The sequence below is a fragment of the Crocuta crocuta genome, unplaced genomic scaffold (genome assembly GCF_008692635.1).
Source record: "Crocuta crocuta isolate KB4526 unplaced genomic scaffold, BGI_CrCroc_1.0 scaffold16, whole genome shotgun sequence".
Classification (NCBI taxonomy): Eukaryota; Metazoa; Chordata; class Mammalia; order Carnivora; family Hyaenidae; genus Crocuta; species Crocuta crocuta.
The window spans coordinates 5,522,983-5,544,670 of NW_027531893.1; the positions used below are offsets into that span (position 1 = coordinate 5,522,983).

A 21,688-nucleotide genomic window follows, 5' to 3' on the forward strand; every position below is an offset into this window, starting at 1 on the left:
CTATAGGTCCCTAAATTTATTTTTTTCTCTCTGTGGTTTAGATTGGAAAGTTCCTTATTTTATATGGACGCAAGTTCATGGAGTTTGTTCTGCTGTATCTCTATTCTACATTTGAATTCAGTCGCTGAGTTTTTAATGTTTGTTTATTTATTTATTTTAATTTAGATTATGGTTTTTACAGTGTTACATTTTCTGTTTGGTTCTTCTTTGTATCTTCTATTTTTTTCCCAGCACTGTCTATTTTTTTTTTCATTTGTTTAACTATGTTTTCCCTTGTTGGAACATTTTTGTTTTTGAGGGGGTGTGGTGCAGGTGAGTGAGAGGCAGAGAGAGAGAGAGAAAGAGAGAGGAGCAGGGCTCACCTGGGGTTCAGGCTCACCCAAAGAAGAGCTTGTGCTCATCCGACGTGGGACTTGAACTCAAAGTGAGAGACCGTGACCTGAGTTGAAGTCCAACGCTTAATGACTGAGCCACCCAGGCACTCTTGTTGAAACATTTCTATAATGGTCACTTAAATTTTTTATTTGAATGTTTCAACATCTGTGTCATTTCAATGTCAGTATCTATGACTATCTTTTCTTATGTGAGTTTAGATTTTCTAGTTTCTTTGTAATTTTGGTTATATCCTGGGTGTGTTGAATATTAATGTTATAAGATGTTGAGTCTTAAGTCCTACGACAATTGTTGATATTCTTGTGTCAGCAGGTAATTGATCGATTCAGTTGGATTCAGGCTGAATGTTTTTACCTTCTTTCTGTGGAGTTTATTTCCAATATCAGTTCTGCTGTCAAAGCCTTTGCTGTAATAGTTTGATCATGTGTGCACAACCTGGTGGCAAGTCTGGGACCCGAGTAGTGGTCTGTCCTGTTCAGTTCTCAAAGTCTGTGGTATCTTTGTAGGTCCTATGTGTACACATGTTGCTCAAGCATGAGTGTGGAGGTCACGAAAGCACCACATGGTGTCATTTTCCTAAACTCTTTCCTTCCTTCCAAACTCTTTCCAGGATCCTCAAAGTATTTTTTTGTTTCCCAGGGCTCCCCTTTCTTGTCCTCCAGCCTGAAAGCTGGTGCTTTTTCACCCTATTCCTGTACTCCTGTGACTCAGTGTGCCTTTGTGGCCAAGTTGTAGAGGAAGGAGAGAAAAATCAGTGGGATTTTGCCCCACCTTCTGGGACCAGAGCATCTCAGATCCTAGAGAAGCTTGGCCTCCCCCAGATTGTTGGGCATCTCTCTCTATCTGTGTTTTGATGTTTCATTCTGGGTTTTCTGCTGCCTTGAATCCATGCCAGGGAATGCCAGTGAGGTGAAGGGAGCAGAATCCGTCCCCTTGTTTAGTGGCATTTGAATTTTCTCCTCTTGCCCACTCCCACTGCTCTTGTTTTCCTTTCAGAGACCTCAGATGTTTGCTCTCTGCATTCTACTAAAACTTGACATCTGCACTGAGTGGGCAGGATGGGGTGCATTGTGCTTATTCCTTCTTACCAGAGCCAGAACCTCATCACCAGCTTCATTTAGTTTATTGTTGGGAAAATACATATAAAATACAAGTTACCATTTTAGCCTCTTTGAAGTATACAACTGGGGGGCACTCAGTGCATCCACAATATTGTGTGACCATCACTGTCTAGTTTGAGAACTTTTTCTTCTCCCCAAGTGGTAACTACCCACCCATGAAGCCATCAGTCCTCAAGTACTCTTGCCTAAACCCCCCTGGCCACCACTAATCTGTTTTCTGTCTGTGGATTTGCTCTACTTCATTTTTTAACAGTTTATGGAGGTAAAATTTACATACCATAAAGTCACGTATTTTGAGTGTATAATCCATTGTGTGTGTGTGTTCTGTATGTTTATAGAATTGTACCGATTTAAAAAATATTTGGGAATATTTGCTCCCAGTGTTTTCCTCTTTTATCTTTCTTCCTTCTTAAAGATCTATTTTACTGTAAGTTTTTAAAACAAAAGGGAAATGATAACATGTGTGTATCTTTGTAGCTTCTTTTCCTAAAAACTAAACAGTGCCTTTTAAGCATTTTTCACTTTTGTTTTTTCAAATGGTTCCAAACACTGCACAATGTGCCATCATGTGGATGTACTATAATTTATTTTTAATTTTCCCATTCTTGCACATTTTAATATTTACAGTTTTATTTTTTCATGAATAATGCTGTAGTTAATTGACATGTAAATAAACATCTGTGTATATCTCTCCTTATTGCCTTCGGTGCTATTCTCAGAGGCGATATTTCTGGGTTAAAGGACATAGCAAAACACCGATTTGAAGATTCTGGGTTCTGGCATGTCCCAAAATAAAGATTCTTGGTTTTGTTTTTGTTTTGGAGAAAGTAGAAAGAAACTCTCAATAAAAAATACATAAAATATACATCAAAAGTCGCTTCCTAAACCTTCTTATCCTTTAGTAAAAGTTTCAAAAACTTGCAATATAGTGTCAGATGCAAGGAGTCAGGGGTTACTTCATTGGTGAAGAAAGTACGAGAAATACCCAGAATACATGGTGGGTGCAGACCTGGATTTGACTCCAGCATCGCTATTTAAGCGGAAGGTAGAGTGAGCCAGTCCCCACAGAGGTGGAGTGGCCACATGTCGTGGTTTGCCCTCTCACTCCCACCGCACACCTTCTGTCCCTGGCACTGTCGTCAGTGGAGCCCCACCCCCTCCTTTCACTCACATGCATTTTTCCCATTTGGACAATACGTTATGTGGTCACTCTCAAGAAGCATCTTTCATTTTCAGAAGCACATTTTGATAGGGCAAGGATAATCAGTGCATGGCAGACGTATCACCAATCTCTCCTCTTTGGGCTTAGGTGGGTTTCACAAATATAGGAGTTTCTTTCTCTGAAATAAGCATTGTCCTCAGAATTCCCCCAACACACTTACGTGGGGCCTTACCTACCATCTGATTAGAAATGGACCATAAAATGGATCCCATTTTCCGAGGCATGTAGGTGATTCTACTGGTCCTCGTCATGGGGGGAAACATGGTGTGATGGCTGGTGCCTCTTCCCAAATATCTTGAGTAGGCCCCCAGTGAAGAATGGCCTGCACCTCAGGGCATGAGGGCTTTTCACGCCACCTCACTTTGGGAAGATTTTGCCTCCCACATACCCTCTGCGGGATCTCTCTCCTCATTCCTGTTCAAGACTGTGACTCATCCTAGCTGTGTTTCTGGAACACACGACTGAAAATCCAAGTGAAACTTGGGCTATTTAGACCTAAAAGAAAATTAAATACATAATTAATTAATCTTGGGTCTGCTTTGAACCGAGTGATTAGAAGCAACTTTCCATTTTCTTTCATGTTGTTTTTGTGCAGAACCTGCTGATTTTTCCCTGTTTCTTTCCTTTGTAGGCTTCAAGACAACAGATGAATTGTGAAAGAGAGCAGCTAAGGGTAGGTGTACCTGCCTGTAAAATACTTCCTGCTTCTCGTTTCTGTATGATAAGCAAAAATTTCCTGTCTCTTCCAAGACACAGGGTTCTAAATAGCGGGCTTCGTCTTAAGACTGGTAGAGTTGAAAATATTTATCCCAGCTAATTTAGTATTGATTGAGCTGGTAAATACAGTATATCTTCTTTTGAAGTGCCATTATAGTAGATATGGATTTTTTGATTTAGATTCAGCAATAAATACTTCTCTTCTGGAATTTGTTTGACATCATTGTACTCTTTTTATGTACAACATGAGGTCTAAGTAATAACAAAGGTCAAAAGGATGTCTTGCTGCTTTCTTAATGTGAATACCAGGATGTTTGCTGAGTGGCTAAAATGCTCCCTTGCTGTTAACTGGGGTGGGTGAGTCACTTATATGTCAAGGGCATTTTCGAGGAGAATTCGAGTCCTCTGTAGACCTTCTAGTTTCAGTTGTATTTGTATATATTGAAGAAGGAGACAGAATTTTAGACCTCATATGCTATTTACCTTTTTAAAAATAAACCTTTCTCAGTGCTCAAGTGTGTTAGGTATAAAAAGTGTTTTCTTTCTGAGGGGACAATGCTTTGCTTATACATTTAGCTTCGTGGCATTGTCCTGCTCTCATGGTACCATGGTTGATATCCTTTTTTGGCATGGATATGGTATTTTAAGAAATATCAGGATTGTCTCCACTTCCTGTTTGTAGTTTTTTCAAAATGCACTCATGTTTTAGATGGATGACTTTGAAATCATAATTGGCCTAGTTTTAATGTCACTGATGGAAGTTGGCAACTTTTACTGGACAGTGTGCCTTATAATTGTGTTTCTGTGTTATTATAAAAACCAGAGGAATCCGCTCTCAAAATCCTAACTGTGAGGTTTTGGGAATTGGGGGACCATTGTGCTCAAAGGGATCTAATGCCTCAGAATAATTTATTAAACTGATCCAATGCCATTTATACACTGCCTTGTAACTTTTCAGAACATTTACTTAATGCTGGTCTCAGCATGACAATGATTCGTAGAGTTATTTTCATTTTGCAATTGCTGTTGGCATCAGGTTTGTTACATGGTTGTGTAAGACAGAATCTGATCGTATGTAACTGAGAAAGTGGGTTTGGATGTCTTCTTCTTTTATGCATATTTATTTTATGTAGTATTCCAGCACGGCCCTCTCCGTTAACCTCTCATCTATACCTACTTCACTCCTGAGTACCTGTGCCTACATTAGCCGTGAGTCCTTCGTGAAATACCCTTCAAGATGTTTTAAGATTTTCCTGAGCTCTCATTGCTTCTCCCTGCAGTCTGAATTACTGGTTCATCCTGGTAAATAATGTATTGCAACTTCAGATTTCTCTTCCTGTTTGGATGAGGATGATGGCCAGAACTAGGTCAGAGCTAGATAAGAGGAATGTGTGCTTTTGTTTCCAGGATCCCTGATAAATTCCTCAGAATTAAGGTAATACTGAAGCCTCTATTGCAAACGAGACTCGCCTTTCGAATTAAGGGCTCTGGGGGTAATGAAGTGCTTGTGTGCAATTTGAGGGATTTATTATTTTGCCTTGATGAGGATATTGTCAGCAAGGGTGTGGTTTAGGAACAAGAATGGAGCCCTCCCCACTCTGTTAAATAAATTCAAGCAGTGATTTGATATAATGGGTCATATGGTTTAGTCCCAGTGTGGCTTCAATAGCCCCATATAAAATTATCTCTAGTATATCATGAATTGGTGCTTTGTTCGTTGTTGTTATTGTTGTTTTTGTTTTTATATTTTTAACTAATTTATGTTTTGAATCAATAGAAAACACATTTAAATCGATGGAATACACATTTATGTGGTTCAGAATTTAAATGATCCCAAAGGGAATGCATTTGAATCTAGCTCCTTCCTGGGAGACTCCCAGCATTGCTTGGTTGTCTGGCCTTTGACATCTCTGGATATTTACTCTGTCTCCTCCTTTCCTGTTCTCTTCCTTTTCTTCCCTTCATCCTTCCCTCCTGCCTTTTCTACCTGTCTCATGTGTGTACTCAATCACTCTACTGTCTAAAAAGAGAACTTTCTTGATTAAGTGTTGCTTTTTTTTTTTTTAGGGTACCCGAAAGAAATTTGGCTCTGATTAAAAATGCTAATACTTGATCATCTCATTGAAATGCATTTTTCTCTCATGTTTCTTTTTTTTTTTTTTCCTTAGAAAGAGTGCCAGTGGGAGAAAAGTAGATATCTATTAGTTACCATCATCATTTAAGAGTACCTGCCAGCCACACTTTAAAACATATAGTTTAAATACAGCAATCAAACTGAATTTCCAGATTTGCCATACAAGATGACTGGATGGACTATGGGCATGTTGTCAAGTTCATATTTCTTCGTTAGTTCATTCCGTTATGTTCAGAGTTCAGAGATACAAGTGGGTAGTTGTAAAATGCATCCTTTCCTTGGCCTCCAGGAAATAGCAGATAATGCAGAAATGTACAGGTGCTTTATGTGTGTGAACACTTCGTCGGGACTGGCATATCCCAGAACTGCTTTTCTGTTCTCCTTTCTCATTCTTAAATATTCTACATTATTTTTTTTCAAAATAGACTCTGAGATACATGTTCTAAGATATTATAAATCTAAAACAAAATTCTCTGATTTAATTAATTCTGTGAATTAATTTTTTAAAAAGTTGAAGAAAGTCAAACTTTTTTTTTCTTTTTTTTAATAATTGAAGGACCTTCTCAGAGACTTTAATGTGCAAAAATGAAGTACAGAGAGGTGGGTATAATATGCAATGTTTTGTAAAATAATCTCATCACAGAACAATTTTCGGCTCAAGAATACACTGGGAAACACTCTTGAAAATTATATCTTTTTATTATTATTTTTTTGTGTGTGTTTTCCCCATTAAGATGTTATAGTCTACAAATACAGAAAAGCTGTGCATTTTTTAAAAGCTCAAAACATTTCATCACCTCCCAGTATCAGGGCTGACTCAGTGGACTTTTGGTGTTAGCACAGTGGTTGGGAATCTTCGTGCTTGCTTAGGCCTTTCTTTCCTTCTTCCAAGATGAGGACAAGCATCCCTTCTGCACATGACATTCTCATCAGGGAGGAAGGAGAAGAGGAGCATTTTCCTCAAAGCTCTTGCCTTTGATTGGAGGGAAGTCATTCCCAGAAACCTCTTCTGTAGACATTCTCTTTTATTGCATCAGCCTGTCTCCATGCCATTCACTCCCACTGTCCAGGGATCTCCGTGATTGGCCAGAGCACCCATGAGTCATCCCAGGGGACAGGCCCATTTTCACCGGATGTTAAACAGGAGTTGTGGGTATCTTTGGTGGAATCCTCCAATAGAGTCCTCCACAGAAGGAATCCACATGAGCCCTCCCGTCCCTCAGGGTGTTGGTTTCTTGTCACCTCCTTTCTGTGCTCCCTTCGTCCCAGACACATGGCCATGGGAGCCACACTGAAAGCCCCAGCAAGTACCTGAACTCTGGCTTGTGGAATTTCACAGATGGTTTATCTGCCAACTTCTCACAGATCACATCTCCCTGTTCTACCTTTTCTCCCGGCTTGGCTCTCTCTTTGTATTTTGCCTTATGTTCTTTGGAACAGGGCCTGGTTGCAGTCTTTATTAATTTCCCCTCAGCGTCAGGTAACTGACAGCACCCCAGCACCCATGTCAGCCCCAGAGATACTGTCCGTGAGCTTCCTGTTCCCTGCCCTTCCCGAGAGAAGAATGTGGTCCAGTTATTCCTGACCAATGATCTGCCCTTCTCGGAAGGCTGTTGGACGACTCCTGTTCCCAGTGAACATACTACAAAACAGTAAACCTGTTTATTCCTCCATCCTGTTTAGAATGAGCCTTTCTTTGAGCTTACATTTCACATTGTCACTGGGTCCTGTTGGGGAGTTCATCCACAAGAGCTCACCATGAGATCTGTATATAAGTGCTCCTGATGCTATGGGCTATATTTACCAACTTGTCCCTGCATCACTTGTGGTTGATGCCAACAGGTGGGGTGGTGCTAATTGTGCAGTTACCATAACCCAGCCATCAACGTTTACCTTTCTGGCATCTGGAATGACAAGTGGACAAATAAAAAACCAAGTGACAAATTGTATGGCCTCAGTAGTCCTTTGTCTCCCTCAGTGATCTACAAGTTGGAAGGATGGTGTGGTCATAGGGTAGGGGATCAAATGGCCATGTTTGTTAGCATTCATATAAAATATTGGGTTACAAAGGGATCTTTTGTGCTGAGTGTATCAGATGTTGGCTTAGGGGACTGTTAAACGTATTTGGTCAGAACACTACTAAGCAGGCAAGGGCTTGGCTCCTATGTGGACCAGTATTTGTTCATGGACCAAAATCTTTATCAGCAATTCAGCAAATAGATACCATGAGAGTCAGCGTGGTATGAGGGGTAGTTAGGGATGCCTAGGAGCCCTAGTTATTGACTTAGGTTCATACATCAGTTTTAAGTTTGCCCTACTTCCTCAAAGCTTTAGTTTCCCTGGGTACGAAAAAGGGATACTTTCTCACTGGATTATTGATTGAATAAAATGACTTATTAAAAGCACTTCAAAAAATGTATGCCTCATAATCAGCAATAGTAGATTGTTAATATAGTATTATTCCCAATAATTCCTTCATGCCTCTTCCTACTAGGAGTACCAGACCAGGAATACAGACATTTGGGGGATATCTAATCCCACTCAACTCCCAACATTAAAAAACACCTCAAAGGATAGATTTCATAGTTGACGACATGGTGGTATATATTCTACATATATGTAGAAGAAAACTGCCTCTCACTCAGCTAAGAAGCAATAAGACTGATTCAGGCTAGCCTAAGCAGAAAAGTCATACAACCAGACCTCTCCAGGAGCTTAGAATCAGAGAGCTATGAGAGAACTCGAGCCGTTCTTTCTCTTCCCTCATCTTCATTTCTCCTTGTGGATCCACTCTGGAATTTTCTTTTGCTAAAGGAATTTTCTTTTGCTTTACCTTTCTTTAAGCATGTGGCACCTTTCAGCACCTAAGATTTATGCTGCATCAGGTCCTGCAGATATAGGTACTTTGAAAGGCTCCTGATTAAAGATTCTGGAGAAAGCATCTGATTGGCCCACTCCAGCTCAGTCTTTCACTCTAGTCCAACCAGCAGTGTCCAGGAAAGCAGGATAAATAAATAAATCTCGTTACCCAGGGCCAGCTGCTGAGGAGGACTTGATCATCAGGGGGAGAGTGGTAGTCAGTTGAGCTAATATCCCCAAGGAGTGTGCTGTAGCCTCCAAACTTGGAGACCAGAGTCAGGCAGAGGGTCCTGGGGAATAGGTGTGCTGTGCCCCATGTCTAGCTCAGCTTTTTGCCAAGTGTAAGACCCCCACCCCATGCAGGACTAAAAGTTTTCAGGCTGCAATCATCTAGTCAAATCACTTTCTAAGTAATTCCCTTTTCAGTTCTCTCTCAGTCCTTTTTATGTCAATGAGAAACTCTCAGTTTAAACTACAGTATCTTTAACAAGTATGTCACTCATACTGAACCCTGTTTTTAACAAAAAGGGAGTGTGCCTCAGGCTTGGAGCCTGCAGCAGCTGAAGCATCTATCAAGACTTTGAAAACACTGTTTGCAAAATACAGTAGTTAAGATCTAGGGGCCTGGAGCTAGGCCCTACTGAGATAAAAATCTAGACTACCATTTACTACTGAAATCCTCTGGACCTCCAATGCCTCCTTAGTATAATGGAGATAATTGCACATGTTTCTTAATGTATGTCTCTGCGTATGTATGCCCATACAAACAAATATTAAAATAATAACAAATTCATATGAGGTTCTTAGAACATTGTTTAGTATACAAGAGGTTCTTAAAACTGTTATATATGAATGGGGTTATTTTCTTCCCATTAACTCTTATTTATGACCACTGATACCGGTTTTCCAATTACAAAGGCAACACAAAGTTCCCTTGGCAAATATATCGATTTAGGTTAAAAACGAGTGGCTTGAAAGACAAATATTAACTATGTAACGTTACAGAGTGCCTGCAGTTATGATAAAAATTGTGACGTTCGAATGCAAATGACAGAAGTTTCAGAAACACTGAAATTACAGCGCCAGGCTTGTGAAAGATGGTGTTGAGCAGATCGGCATTATCAATATTTAATTTGCCAGTTAGAAGCAAGTTTCTCATTTCTGCTAGATACAAGAGTGACGTGGATTGCAGAATGCAAATTGCTAATGATCATCTTGGCTTAAGCCCATTGCCTTCATCCGGGCATCCGATAATGAAACTTCAGGCTGCCTTGGAAGTGAGCTATCAGAATCAGAGACATTTTCCCTGCCTCCTCCACCTGGTAAAGCCCAGCTCTTCCTCAGGGGCTGTCAGGGCAACAGGAAAGGAAATGGAAGGCCCAAACTACTTGAGGAAACATTGCAGCTTTCATGATATTTGGACTATAGATTTAGGATGGCTCACTGTAGGAGAGCCTGCTTCCCTTCAGTTATTTATTCGGGAAATATTTTTTGAGCGTGAACAATATGCCAATCACAGTGCTAGGAGTGGAGATGGAACGGTATACCAAAGTGTTCATATACCTTACAGGCTAGCAGAGAAAATAGGAATTTGTCAAATAACCGTGACAAAAGTGTACCTGTGAAATTGACAGATACCTGAAATGAGAGATGGCATATAAAAGAACATGGATGGAAAAAGCTTACCTGATTGACGTCCACTTACTTATTAAACTTACCAAATTAACACTTTCATTCCATTCCCTTTATAGAACATACTGATTCCTCAAAAAATTGACAATAGAACTTCCCTATGACCCAGCAACAGTACTGCTAGGAATTTACCCAAGGGATATAGGAGTACTGATGCATAGGAGCACATGTGCCCCAATGTTCATAGCAGCACTCTCAACAATAGCCAAAACAAGGAAAGAGCCTAAGTGTCCATCAACGGACGAATGGATCAAGAAGATGTGGTTGAGAAAGAATGAAATCTGGCCATGTGTAGCAACATGGATGTAACTTGAGGGTGTTATGCTGAGTGAAATAAGTCAGGCAGAGAAGGACAAATACCATGTTTGCATGTATAGGAGGAAATTAACGGAGGACCGTGGGGGAGAAGAAGGGGGGAAATAGTGGGGGAGAGGGAGAGAGGCAAACCATGAGAGACTCTTGAATGCTGATAACAAACTGAGAACTGATGGGTGTGGGGGGCAGGGGGAGGTGATGGGCATGGAGGAGGGCACTTGTGAAGATAAGCACTGGGTGTTATATGGAAACCAACTTAACAATAAACTATTTGTAAAAACAAAAAACAACAACAAAAAAAAGCATACTGATCCATGCCCATGGCATCCTGCAAAGTAGCTGTTTTGTACAATCTTACCTTTCTCTCTGCTCATTGAGGTGCCTGCTTGCCAAGAGTCAGTTGTATTTATTCCCAGACCTGCTTCTGCCAGCTGCACTTGTTATTGTAATTACATTATTTAGTGGAATATTGTGCAAACTGATGAAAAATGAGTGCAGTAAGAAAAAGAGCTGTTTCTATGAAAACTAAGTTAATGCTTTGGAAACATTGTATGAGAGCAAGCCTCAACAATTATTTTGATTAGCTGCGAGAGGACTGTAAAATGTTAGTGGAAAAAGAACCCTCAGAAATCTGGACAGATTCTGCAGTCAGAGTCTTTCTAATGTGTCTTAAGAATTTTACCCCACTTAAAAAAAACAAACAAACCCAGAACTGATAGTACAGATCAGACTTTTCCTGTAAAGGGCCAGATAATGACTACTTTAGGCTTCATGGGCTATATGGTCTCTATTGCAACTGTTCAACACTTACATTAGCACTAAGGCAATCACAGACAAAATGAATAATTGAGGCTGTGTTCCAATAAAACTTTATTTATAAGAACAAGTGGTGGGCCAGATTTAGCCCCTAGTCCATATTTGGCCCACCCTTCCTGGAGTTGGAAATATGGATGAGGTTTTCTCTGGGAAGGATCATGAGGAATTTCAGTCAACAGAAATCACTCAAAGAAGACAGGCTGGACTCACATCAAAGATCGACAGATTAATGCACATTTGCTGGAGACCTGCTCCAGCCAGTCCAGGGGTCCCTGAAGGATGGACTGTGTCCGTGAGAGAGAGTGAGAGAGCCCTAAGATTCTTTCTGATCACCAGGCAGGCATCTCTGCATTGTCGGTTTTGGTGTCTTTATTTATAGATCAAATAATAACATGGCATCAGAAAAAGGAATTTTTACAATGGAAAATTCTTTGTGATAAGATGCTTTGAAAAGTGTACAAAAACAGATTTTTCAGAAGTATTCTTGAAGAATTACCCCCAATAGTTGAGTATATCTTACAACTAAGGAAATAACAGGATGTTCTTAGTGAAAAACAAGATGACATACATATTTGTTCTAAGTTAATAATGCTAGGATTAGGACATAGGTTAAGTTGTATATAGATAGGCTAGGAGTCATTCTGTCTGGCTCACTAGAGGACGAATGTTTTTGAGCTGCTTAATAAGTTGTTTGTGGACTGCTACACATCACCAGTTAGTAAAGGTTTAAGTATTAAGTTCTCCCCTTATCTGTTCCTTAACTCTAAATTAGGCTCTTTGTCTCAGAGCCAGGCTCAGTTGTAAGTACTGTGTTCTTAACCCCCTTTATTATCTAAGTCTTGAATCTACAAGGCCCATAGGAAGAGCCTTTTGACCTAATCCACAGTGCTTTCATCTAAAATTTCATTTGAAGAGGCAGGAATATGCTTTTCCTTATGAGGTATATGTGTGTGGAATATCGGTGTGATTTGGAATATTGTGAGGCCTGGCCAACACCAGCAGGCTCATTTCCAACATGAACCAGTAGTGGCAGGAGATACCAGTTTTTCATTTCTCGTAGCAGGAGCTGTGCAAACGTTGCCATTTTCTTGCCGTGACTGTCATCCAGCGAGGCTGGTGTGGCTCCCTGCACACATTAGTATATTTTACATTAAACAAAATATTTAGGAAAGCTCTGTGTCACTTTAAAAGTAACTTCTTGCTTTAACAGGCTTCCATTGAGCTACCTACTCCCATCCCAAATGAGATGAATTCTAAAGCATGGATAGCTGACATGCGCTTGAAACATAAAGTAAAAATTAGGCTGATTTTTATGTGCCAACCCTAATGGCTCAGAACCCCCTCACTCCAGAATAGAAGAGTAAATTTATCCTTTTTCACAGGATTCCTTAACAAGTAATTTCTGGAATTCTCCAGCAAGAGGTGACCTTTTCCACATATACATCCTGGCACTTATCCTCTGCACACAGTTCAGCTGCTGCTTCAGAATATGCTCTTTACTGAAGAAATGTCCAGTCACTTGCTTGTCGGGATTGTTTTGTCTTCAGAACCAGTTCTCTGGAAGCATGAACATCACCATCCATATTAACATCCCAAGTACTCAGCTAAGGTCAGACTTCAGTGCTTAGCAAAGTTTTGCTGACTGCTCAGGAGGGAACTGAAGTCCAGTGTGCATGGGGGCATGGAGAGAGGACACTCAGGGTACAGGACTTAGATCCCCACCATCAGTGTCCCTCCTAGTTCTTTGTAGGTTCCAGATATGTGTTTGTGTGTGTGCATGCACAGGAAAAATAACTAATCAATGCTTGCTTTCATCTTCTATAAGTAATGGCCTCATCTTGGTGATTTTCCCCAACTAAAGGGAATTTATCCCAAAGTAAGCAGCTCCCTACTTGTAGAAACTACAGAAACTCAGATCACCAGAAAAATCTCCAGTGGTAGCTTCCCTACTAAGTGAAGAGAATCATAAATACATAACAGTTTTTAAAAAGAACATTGTTGGGGTGTCTGGGTGGCTCAGTCAGTTAAGTACCTGACTCGAGCTTGAGTCATGACCTCACAACTTGTGGGTTGGGCGTTGGGCTCTGTGCTGACCGCTCAGAGTCTGGAGCCTGCTTTGAATTCTGTGTCTCCTTCTCTGCCCCTCCTCCACTCATGCTCTGTCTCTCTTTCTCAAAAATAAACATTAAAACATTTGAAGAAAAAGAGAACATGGTCTTCCCAAGATCTTGCGTTCTACATGCTTCTTTACAGTTCTCCTGTGCTCCCCAACATTTTCAAGGCCATTAATTGATGAGCACAAAGGGGAATGAATCAAGAAGTCAGCCAACTAGTTACCAGTTTTGATTTCCCCAACCTCAGTGTGAGACTCAGTTAAACAAGGAAATGTGCAGGTGGCCACCTCCCTGTGTCTTTGATGCAGAATCGTGTAACCCACATGCACGTTAAATATCTGCCCTCCTTTTAGTCTCCCCAGGTGAATCAGCAGGTTCTTTGGGGGAAGACTCCAGAGTTATCACATTTACGATACTTGGTCTAATATTTATTCTCCCTTTCCCTTGCTGTAATTTAGCCCATTATCCCTAGTTATTATCCCCTTTTCCAGGGCAAATTTGCCCCATTTCTTGTGTCATCATTAAATCAGTATCAAACAGCTTCAAGCAAAATTGCTAATAATGCTGACATTTCAATTTGTCATAGCCGCTCCTCATCCCTGTGACTGATGCCTCAGCAAGGACTTGCCTTGTTGCTCTGCTCTTCTGAGATCTAAATATCATTCCAGGAAAAATAGAATCAACTTGGTAGGGAGGGGGAATGGGCTAGGAACCAGATAAATAAGTCCTCTGTAGTTTCTTCTACTTGGGGGCAAAAGGAGGCCAGTTTTATTAAGACAGCAAGGCCTCCCCGCACTTGTGCATGGCCTGGGAGAACCAATATTTAGTCTGTGCCTTTGTGCAGGTAGATAGTGGGTGTAGTGGGCACGTGCTTGTTGGTTGTTACAGCCAGCAAACACTCCTATCCTGAGGTGGCCATGCTCCATGGTCCTTTTGGGGTTAATTTTCTTTGCTCATCTTTTCAGTCTTGGAGGGACAACAAATCAAACCAACGGCTATGGATATGGTCAAGGCAGGCCAATTATATTTTCTGTCCTGAGACAATGGATGCTGTCTTCATCCATTAGGGCTGAGATAACAAAATACCACAGACTGGGAGGCTTATAAACAGCTTCTTTACTTCTCTCACTTAAAGGTAGGCTGGTAGTCAAAGATGAGAATGCCAGGTGGTTGGGCGAGGGCCCTCTTCTGGGTCACAGCTTCTTGGTTGAGACACACGTTGTGTGAGACACACGTTGTGTTCTCACGTGGTGGAATGAATGAGGGGGCTCCACCCTAATGATCTAATCTTCTCAAAGTCCCCACCTCCTAATAGCCTTGCAGTTGGCTTTAGGATTTCACTATATGAATTTGGGGGTGGGGCCACAAACCTTTTAACCATAGCAGATGTTAAGTGGACTGATCCGTACTATAAAAGCAATATAATAGAAAGCTAGTGTTGATTCATTTCAATGGTGATGTCTTGGTAAGACTGAATGAGGAATTAGTCCCTAGGGGTATACCTCTGATCTACCCTGACTTTTTTTTATTTTTTAATCATTTAAGCCTAGTTACCCATCCCTCTCTTGGGTTATCTCATATCCTTTTAGTGATCTGTTTTTCTGCTGATGTTAGTCAGAACCCATTCCTTTTGTCTGTGATCAAAGATTCCCTACTGATACACTGGGGAGATTTGCTAAACTTGGGAGAACTGCAGAGCCAGGCATTTGGTTAACGGTTTGCTAAAAGCCAACTCTAGTATAATTTCCCACAATTCTTCCCTGATGCCTTTGTGGATTGGCACCACCATTTTAGTATTGGCAGAGCAAGGCAAGGAAACTATAGGTTTATGCCACACATAGGGCTAGATGTTTTACAAACATCTGTTCATTTCCTTGAGTCATCATGAGCCTGGGAGGCATGGGGAAAGAGGTTTATGTTTCAGGGTAATTGGAGCCCTTTCCCTCTCTGCGCAAGTAAGATGTTCTCCTTCCAGCCACAAGGAGTCACCCAGATCCCTGCAGATGAAGGAGGGTCAAAATGAGATCATCACATGTCACTTAGTTAATGCTACTCAGAGGACCCTCCAAAGGCTCCCTTGAGTCTTTATAAAAAGTACCATTTCCTCACACCTAACTCATAGAACGTTTTGACGTCCTAGCCTCACCCTAGAGATACTGAATTGTCATGGTTTTATGGGTTGAAATGTGTCTCCCAAAATTTATATATTGAAGTCCTAACTTCCAGAACCTCATAATGTAATAGTATTTGGAAATAGGGCCTTTAAACACATAATTAAGATAAACTGAAGTCTTATGGGAGAGCCGTAATCCAATATGACTGATGTTTTTATAAGAAGAGGAGATTAGGACACAGACCCATGGAGAGGGAAGACCACATGAAGACACAGGAAGATGGTCATCTTTAAGTCAAGACAAGATACCTCAGAAGAAACGAGCCCTATCCATGCCTTCATCTCAGACTTCTAGCCTCCAGAATTGGGAGAAAATAAACTTCTGTTGCTTAAAAAACATGCAGGGAATCTATAACAGGCATGACAAAGGTGGAATTCATGTGCTCATTCTCAGGTTTCTGTATCTTGTGATCAAGGGCTCCTTTCCACCAAACTCAGAAGGTGGCCTTATAAACTTCATCAGAGCTGGTACTCATGTTGAAATCTTTTCATATGAGTTCTCCTGCTGTCCCAAATAAATTACCAGGGAAGTAGTAGTTCACACACTACCAATGTATTAGTCTTCACTTCTTTAGGTTGGAATTCGAACATGAGTCTCATTGGGCTAAGATCAGGATGCCAGCTGGGCTATGTTCTTCTGGTGGCTCTAGGAGAGAATTTATTTCCTTGCTCATTCTGATTATTGGTAGAATTCAGTCCTCTGTTGTTGTAGAACTGAGGTCTCCATTTCTGTGCTGGCTATGAGCTGAAGTCCATTTCTAGCTTCTACAGGCCACCATATTCCTTAGCTCATGGCCTACTTCCCCCATCTTCAAAGACAGCTGTGGCAGGGTAAGTCCCTCTTGTGGTTTGAATCTCTCCTGCCTCTTGTATTATATCATTCTGACTGATCCCTCTTATACTTTTAAGGGTTCATGTGATTACATTGGGTCCATCCAGATAATCCAGGATAATCTCCCTATTTTAAAGTCCATAATCTTAATTCCATATGCAAAATCCCATTTTCCATGTAACATAACATCCTTAGCTCTAACACCAGTGGGAAACTGATCACAGGTCCAAAATCCTGTCACATTATTTGTATGCCATCCCTGCTTAAAGTGGACTGATTCTATTGGTGTTTCACACACTACATACATTTATTCTGTGATCTGGGATTAGCTATCTCCATTTCTATGCAGATTTCCACAGTTAGAGGCCAGAGCACCCAGAACCACATATGAGGCAGCCTGCAGCCCAGGTTAGCCAGTGGCAGCGGATCCACCTATGTCTCCCTTTTGAACTTCTTTTTTTTTTTTTTTTAATAGTTTATTGTCAAATTAGTTTCCACATAACACTCAGTGCTCATCCCCACAAGTGTCCTCCTCCATGCCCATCCCCCCCTCCCCCCACATCCATCAGTCCTCAGTTTTTGTCAGCATTCAAGAGTCTCTCATGGTTTGCCTCTCTCCCTTTCCCCCACCATTTCCGTCCCTTTTGAACTTCTTCCACAGTTCCCACTAGCATTTGGTGTTTCCCATGTAAGTCCAGCAGTGACAAATGAAGTATTGTGGGAGTGTCTGTCTTTAGCAGTACTGACCCTTTGATATTGTTTTATTATTTATTTGTTTCCCTGATTTATACTCATAAAATGTATAAACCAGGTAATGAAAATGTAAGAAACGATTTAAACAATAGCCTTTTATATACGTTTCCTAAGTGTGGAATAAAATGAACGAATGAGGAATTAATGATTTCTAAAGACTTCTAGTAATGCCTATCAAAGATGCTTTCAGAGCACTCGCCTTTCTTTTCATCACCCACCTCTCTATGCCAAAGATTCCTTACTGTAAACAGTGACCAACCTCATCATAGAGGCTGTTTGTCTTACTGCAGATGCAATGCACTCATTTACAAGGCAACCCAGAAGCTTGGAAGAAGCACTCATCTCAGGGTGGGCTGGGAGGTGATGGATCAGTACCCCAGCTTCCTCACTCCTAGGGTAGGGCAGTTCTGAGATGTGTTGTACACATTGCTGGAGTTTCACAATGGGATTAAGTTTCAGTTTCTCATACTCATGCAAGGTCACTTGCATGTTTACCTGCTCTTATTGGCTGTCTTACATTCCACATCTTGCTTTCCTATTCCTCTGCTGGTGTTTCCTTATATTGTCTCCCAAACATATTATTTATACTTGAATGTTACCCCATTTGGTAGATCCGTACTGAAATAGCACCATCACCATACTGAGAGACACCATGGCTTAACTGTTCCATCAAGCAAGGTTTTCTGAATAGTAGATTTTTCCATCACACTAGCCTTTATGTGATCATTCTTTTGCCCATCCCCCTCTTTTTCTTCTCTTTTATAATACATCACTGCTATTCTTGAAGGAAGTCTTGGATTATTGAATAGGTTCGCAAGCAGCTGCAGCGCGATCTTTCACTCATACTGCATTTCACAACAGTTGGGAAACTTCTGTTGAGCTGACAGGGTAATTGGGGCACTTGGGTTTGACAGGACAATGTCCTGTTCACTCGTGTGGAGACCGATGCATTTGCTGCTAAGGTGTGCACAGTTACATTTGGCCCAATGCGATTTCTAATTTACAGGTTGCTTTTAAGAATATAGAAACCTTCCTGGGTAGAAAGCATGGAGTCAGGATTTCTGAAAGCTTGTCTGCCTAAATGCAGTACATGCCTACACAGATATGCATACTCATGGAGTATTCTACTGATAACAGCTTAGATATTTAAATATTTTTGGCAATTTTTACAGTTATTTTCAATGGTTGTATACACTTGATCTTGATTGCATATACGGTATGACATATTTAAGCCAAAGGCATGTTTTTATAAGTGTCTGAATTAAACATAGAATGCTTTTCAAGAGAGCTGAGTTAACGTTTAAGTGGTTTTGATTAACCTGGTTTTCTTTATTCACTCCTAAATATTCTAAAGCAAAGCCATCTCCCTTTGCATAAAATGATTTGGGAGCACAGCCCTAGGAAACATAATTTTCTAAATAGTCAAGAGCATCATGCCCAGAATATTTCTCCAAAGATGCCTCAAGCTAAAGATTTGAGATTCAGCCATCCCCCCCCACCCCCCGCAGGTGGGGCAGATTGGGAAACTGGAACCTAACGATATAGACATCCAATTGATTAAGGTTCACAAAACACATAACCAGCAAGGCTGTGGTTGGGGTGGTATCATGAACCAGTGAGCAGGACTTGGCTTGGAATTTGGAAGGTTCTTAGTGCATGCAGTTTTCCCAGAGGGGCATGGTGTCAGTTTTTCCTCTGGCAACATTTCCCATTAAGGGAAATAAACTCTTGATAAACAGGGTGGCCCTTCATGAACATATCTTTCCCCCAAGAGTAAAAAATGTGAATCCCCTCTGGCTTAATACATCATAGGTTCTTCACAAGCAAAGCTAAACCTTCCATCCTGAGAAGTATTCATTCCATGGCACCATAGATTAATTGTGTTATTCTAAAACCTTGTATTGATCATGTACTATATGCCAGGAAAGTAGATACCTTACCTTTAAGGCAAAATAAGTATACATATCTTGCCTTAAAGGATATTTGCCTTTAAGGGCCATGCACTCTGCTGGTAGGTATGAAATGTAGACATAAATAATGATAATGCAAGGTGGAATAAAATGCCATTTGGTAGGTATGAAGTGAGATGAGAGCATAGTCCCTCCTAGCTGCAGGGACTGGAACAGGTCTCTTAAAGAATAATTTTTTTCCCCTCACCTTTGAAATCTTGTCTGAGGTCTCTAGGTCTTGATACTCAAAAGGCTACTGTATATTTCAATTTAAATATTACTTAAGCGTTTTAAACTCAGTATACTTAAATTCACACTCATAATCTCTCCCTTCCACACACACCGATTAATCTGGTCTTCCTTGCTGCTTCTGTCTCTCTATAACAGTTCCAGTTCATTTCCTGAGGCTGAAACTGGGATGTCACCAGTGACTCCTATTTTCTTCACCTCCAAATATGAGATCTACAGTGTCTCTCAAATCTGTCAATTCCTCTTCAAATCCACTCTCATAGTTGAGGCCACCATGGTCTCTCATTGTGATTATCCTGACAAGTCTCAAACAGCTTTACTTGTTTTCCAATTCTCATTCCCTTTTAGGATGAACACACGTTCCGGGTTTTTTGGAACAGTCACAGCTCAACTGTTACCCTGTCATAATTATGCATAGTACTTGCATCCTTCCCAATAAAGACTGCATTAGACAATAAATTATGATTACTCAACATTCCATTCACTCTTCTGGGCTAGAATGACCTTTCAAAGTGTAATTAATGTCACTCATACTTTTTATTGTGACATGCTTGTCACCTCATTACACTTACCCACAGTCTATGATTATTTGTTTATTTGTTTATGGTCTGTCTCTTTTACTTTCCCACTCCCTTTATATTGTAATCCACTAGAGGTGGGCCATGCTCATCTTGCTTATTGTTCTTTTCTCTAGTGTCTATAACATAGTAGGAACCAAATAAATGTTTAAAAATACTAGATGAGTATTACTTTTTTTTTTTTTTTTTAACATAGTGAGAGGAAACAGCATATGCATCAAGGGCATAATTTGACCAAATGATAACCTATATCCCAGACAGGTGTCCTGGAACTAGATATCAGAATGTACCAGGGGAGCCTCTGCTTTTGGGCATAGAATGATGATTTCCTTTTTGTTTATGTGCTTCTTTCTTTTTCTTTCTTTCGTCTCTTCTCTTCTCTTCTCTTCTCTTCTCTTCTCTTCTCTTCTCTTCTCTTCTCTTCTCTTCTCTTCTCTTCTCTTTCGGAAGAGAGTGAGCAGGGGAGGGGCAGAGAGAGAGGAAGACAGAGGATCTGAAGCCGGCTCTGATAGCAGAGAACCCAATGCAGGGCTTGAAACCACGAACCATGATATCATGGCGTGAGCTGAAGTCAGATGCTTAACCCCCTGAGCCACCCAGGCACCCTTCTTTTTTTAATGTTTATTTTGTGTGTGTGTGTGTGTGTGTGTGTGTGTGTGTGAGAGAGAGAGAGAGAGACACCAAGCTAGCGAGCAGGGGAGGGGCAGAGAGAGGGGGAAGAGAGAGAAGCCCAAGTAGGCCTGCAATGTAAGTGCAGAGTCTGATGTAGAGTTCAATCCCACCAACTGTGAGATCATGACCTGAGCTGAAATCAAGAGTCAGACCCTCAACTGAGTCACCCAGGCAGCTCCCTTTTTAAAAAATGTTTAAACAATGATTTCTTCCATAAACAAGTTGAATATATGAAACACAAGTTTTCAGGCATAGAGTACCAGCCAGCATAGAGTTATGATCCTTGAGAAAATGAGAGGCGTGTGAGATAAAAGTGATAGTTCACCCAGCTTTATGCCTAGGGGAAATGCCTCAGCCCTAGCTGCAGGGAAATGAGGTCTAAGTGGAGAGTGGAAGTGTCACTGAGCTTAACAAGGCAGAGCACAGGAGTTGTGGATGATTCCAGAGAGCTGGAATTTGTGGAGTAGGGCCTAGATAAGGCTTCATAGGAGGCAGAAGTCTCCATGTCCTAGTGCATGCAGGGCCAGGCTACGTGAGTCTTAGCAGAGAGGATAGACTGTGATACTGAGACCCAGATGGAGACATTGAATGTTATGGGCATTCAGTCAAGACCAGAAAGATCACACATTAGGGGTAAGAAAAAAAAAAACATAATTCAGATATACTATAATGTGTTAATTAAAATGTGCATCTCAAAACAAACCAAAAAAATGCTAGACATGTGCAAGAGAAAAAAATGTGAGCAATAACCTAGGGCAGGGATTCACTAACTTCATCCTGAAGGACACCCAGCTCCTTATCTAAATAAAGGTTCATTGGAATACAGCCATTCTTACTGGTTTACATAACCCCATGGCTACTTTCCTGCTGCAGTGGCAGAGTTAAATAGTTTCAGTAGAGACCAAATAGCCCACAAAGACTGAAATATTTACTTTCTGTCCCCTTAAGAAAATGTTTGTTGGCCACTAATTAGAAGAAAAAAAGTAGTCACTATAAAGAGCTCTATATCTATAAAGATTCAAGATTCACTTGAATCAAATGTTAGAATTAGTCGACAAGTTGTCTTAAAAATATAACTGACATAAGTATTGAAGAATTT

The 21,688-nt window shown here is 40.7% G+C and overlaps 1 protein-coding gene across 1 annotated transcript in view; it reads left to right on the forward strand.

Annotated features, from left to right (window-relative positions):
- Positions 1-21,688, forward strand: part of RBFOX1 (RNA binding fox-1 homolog 1) — a 1,463,629-nt gene that overhangs the window by 869,863 nt on the left and 572,078 nt on the right. The window contains exon 4 of the mRNA XM_077773235.1: positions 3,368-3,409. Coding sequence (XP_077629361.1) covers positions 3,368-3,409 — 42 coding nt within the window. The remainder of the gene's footprint in view (positions 1-3,367; positions 3,410-21,688) is intronic.